This window comes from Copadichromis virginalis, linkage group LG12 (genome assembly GCF_057382275.1).
Source record: "Copadichromis virginalis isolate Kocher_CV1m ecotype Utaka linkage group LG12, C_Virginalis_male_GT1.1, whole genome shotgun sequence".
In the NCBI taxonomy this organism is placed as follows: Eukaryota; Metazoa; Chordata; class Actinopteri; order Cichliformes; family Cichlidae; genus Copadichromis; species Copadichromis virginalis.
In genome coordinates this window covers 8,810,664-8,813,709 of record NC_140629.1, presented here as the reverse complement: position 1 = coordinate 8,813,709, position 3,046 = coordinate 8,810,664, and the positions used below count along the sequence as shown (strand labels likewise).

General features: G+C 44.6%; 1 protein-coding gene across 1 annotated transcript; it reads right to left on the bottom strand.

Annotated features, from left to right (window-relative positions):
• Nucleotides 1-330: 330 nt before the first annotated feature.
• On the bottom strand, nt 331-1,354 carry tcima (transcriptional and immune response regulator a). The gene has a single exon (XM_085474127.1). It carries the CDS (start codon nt 1,201-1,203, stop codon nt 901-903), a length of 303 nt encoding a protein of 100 aa, XP_085330253.1. The 5' UTR covers nt 1,204-1,354; the 3' UTR covers nt 331-900.
• Nucleotides 1,355-3,046: the final 1,692 nt, after the last annotated feature.

Sequence of the window (3,046 nt, the reverse complement as noted above, 5' to 3'; positions counted from 1 at the left end):
TCAAAGACAAAGGTCATTTACATCATTATTTACCCATTTCTATGGTAACTTGAATTGTGTCTGACATGAGGGTTTTCCCTGTGTGTGACTAACACTGAGCACATAGGTCAAGCTCTGAGTGTGATGTCATTTTTTTAAAAAGCTAAAAGTATTTCATGTAGACTCGAGACTATTTTGTAACACTTAAAATGCCCCGTGTATACTCTAATGCAGTATAACAGTGTTAAGCCCACAAATCTAATGTGCCACAAATGTTGACCTGATGTGCCCTGATTGGTGGTTACCAAAGACCATGTGTGACACGTGTAAGAAAGATGAACAAGGATTCAGTTATAGTATACAACAAAATAATTTATTTTATAAAATTACAAACAAAAGGAACTTTTCATAAATGCAGTTCATTGTGCTGAGACATGTTGGTGACAATAACACATTGGCCACTAATAACTTGTAGTCGTACAACAAAGTAAAGCTGAGGGACAAGGCATGTGTTCAGGATAGGCATTCATACAGGCAGGTTCCAGGGCACCATGAAGTCTCACATTGCAGCTGTGCGCCATCATCAGCACAGCGATTTGCATCAGTACAGTCACGCACCCACAAGAGTGCATCAGTAAATTCAAGTCTGCATGAAGACTTAAATGTATTCCCTTCATATTCCCACTTAGTTCATGTCGCTCCAGCCCGCTCCGGGCAGGACTCCGCGCTGTCCCCTCCGTCCATGAGGCGACAGCCGCCGCACGCCGCCGGCTGAGCTTTCTTTTTTCCTTCGGCACCTGACGCTCGTCTCCAGGCGACAGGTGAGCCACAGCCCAGACACACCGGGAGTGTTCTCAACATTCGGCTCACACACGAGCCGACACACAGAGAGACAAAGGCGGTGAAACTGCTAAAACACAGTCAGCGCAGTTTGAACATCTGCCGCACCATCCCCGCAATCTGCAGGAACTTGTCCTTCTTTCGCTGCTTCAGAGCCATCAGTGCCCGGGCCGTCTCCTCCGGATCCTGCGTGTAGGAGAATATGCTCCTCACTCTCTCCTCCGCCTTCATGTCGCCCGTTTTCTGGAAAAGCCTCATCAGCGCGTCCTGGTTGACGTTCTCGAAAATGTTGGCCACGGCTTTCTTGCGGTGCGCCGTGTCGAACTTGTTGCCGTGGACGGATGGGCTGACCCGGCGGCATTCAGAGGATGCGTAGGAAGACATCTTAGCTTTTTGTGTCTGTAGAGTATAGTTTCTCCGCTCCAGCTGTGGCCCTCCAACTCGGTAAGGGGGAGTTGTTCGGTGCGCACTGTTTCTGTGGAGCGGCTCAGGCTTGAACGTTAGGCTGGGTGAGTGCCGTTGAGCATGAGCGGTAGGATATTTATGGAGGCAGTGTGGGGTGTGAGTTTGCCGGGACGCACTCCCAGCCGGTGACATCAGTAGTTGTGAAGCAAACAGACGCACCGCCCCTCCGAGCCCAACGTATTAGAGAGTCCCTAACCACTCCACACACACACACACACACACACACACACACACACACACACACACACACACACACACACACAAACACACACACACACACACACACACACACACAGGGAGAAGCCTGATGAAACCATTGTGCGCTTTATCTGTAAGGCCTGTTGATTACAGTAACTTAACTGCTTAACAGAAATGCTCTGTTATGAAAACTGAATTCTGTGTGCCACGATAACTGACAAGGGTCTCCTTAAAGAAATCAAAAGATTCTGAAGAATTCATTCGCGTTGGTATTTCTCCATCGACACAACTTTGTGCTGAACATTGGGGGCGTCAAGATCTCTGTCTAAATCAATCTGGGTAAATTCCTAGATGATTAAACATGCAACTATTTTGCTGGTAATAACTGAAACGAGTAAAGAAAATCAACAGCCTATTTATGCAAGATAATTCATAATTTTATTGCGGGGGTTATATTGGTTGGGTCTAATTATTGCGGGGGTCATAACCCCCCTAACCCACCCGTGTATTTCTCATCTCTCTGTGCTATACTGCTAGTGCACGTGATGTGGATGGATCTGTTCTCTCTGTGTCTCCGTGATACTGCCAAAGGTTGTTTACAAAAGGAATTCATTTCATAAAAGCAATCTGAATGAGGGATGCTCGCCTCTTCTTCAAGAGTCTTATTAGTTTATTTTAGTTGACACAACCTCTGCTCATTACATTTTTTAAAACATCAGAATCTCCATTGTTAGAGGAAATGGCAGGAATGTGGGTATCAGATTCTTTCTTTTGCTTGAGGGCAAACATAAATAGCAATGGGGAAGTAATTCTGGACTAATGAGTTAGCTGCTCATTATGACGTTACCCTACTTGAGGGGACACCAAGAAAATTCTGAATGACTCCTTCTTTAAATTTGGATCAGTATAATACAGAAAGGTCTCCAGTTGGCTCATTTTTATTACTTACTTTGATAGACAGACAGACAGACAGACAGACAGACAGACAGACAGACAGACAGACAGAAAGAAAGGAAGAAACAAAAATAAGTCACCAATCAACAAAAGAAAACACAAATATATATCTTAGCACTAATGTAGGACGCAAATACAACAATAACCATCTGTCTTAGTGCATGAGTCATTTGTTTCTGTAAATTTGTTGGCCCAGCTGGCCGCTAGGTAAAAGTGGGCATAACAGGAATGGATTAATTAGAACTGTTAGCTTGCTTTCTAACACAGAGAGAATGTGTTCAGCGTGAGTGTTCGTTTCCTCGTGCTGTGTATAGTGTTGTGATGTGACTGTCGTCTGGCTGAAATAAGTCTCTGTTAGATTTAAACTGTTTGCAAAAAACCCCACACAGACACACTTTTTTTAAGTGCTATTTTTGAAAGCAAACTTTACTCCAATTAACTAAAAATGGGTTTTCACTAGTTCCAAAAACTGCAACAGCAGATTGTATCTTCCTTTTCCAGTTAGCAGTGTGCTTACATTTTGGACTTGACATGAGAGGGTTGTTGAGCTCTGTTTATGCCTGGAGGTGACTGGAGGCCAACGCAGCCCGGCTGAGTTGCGCTGATAAGG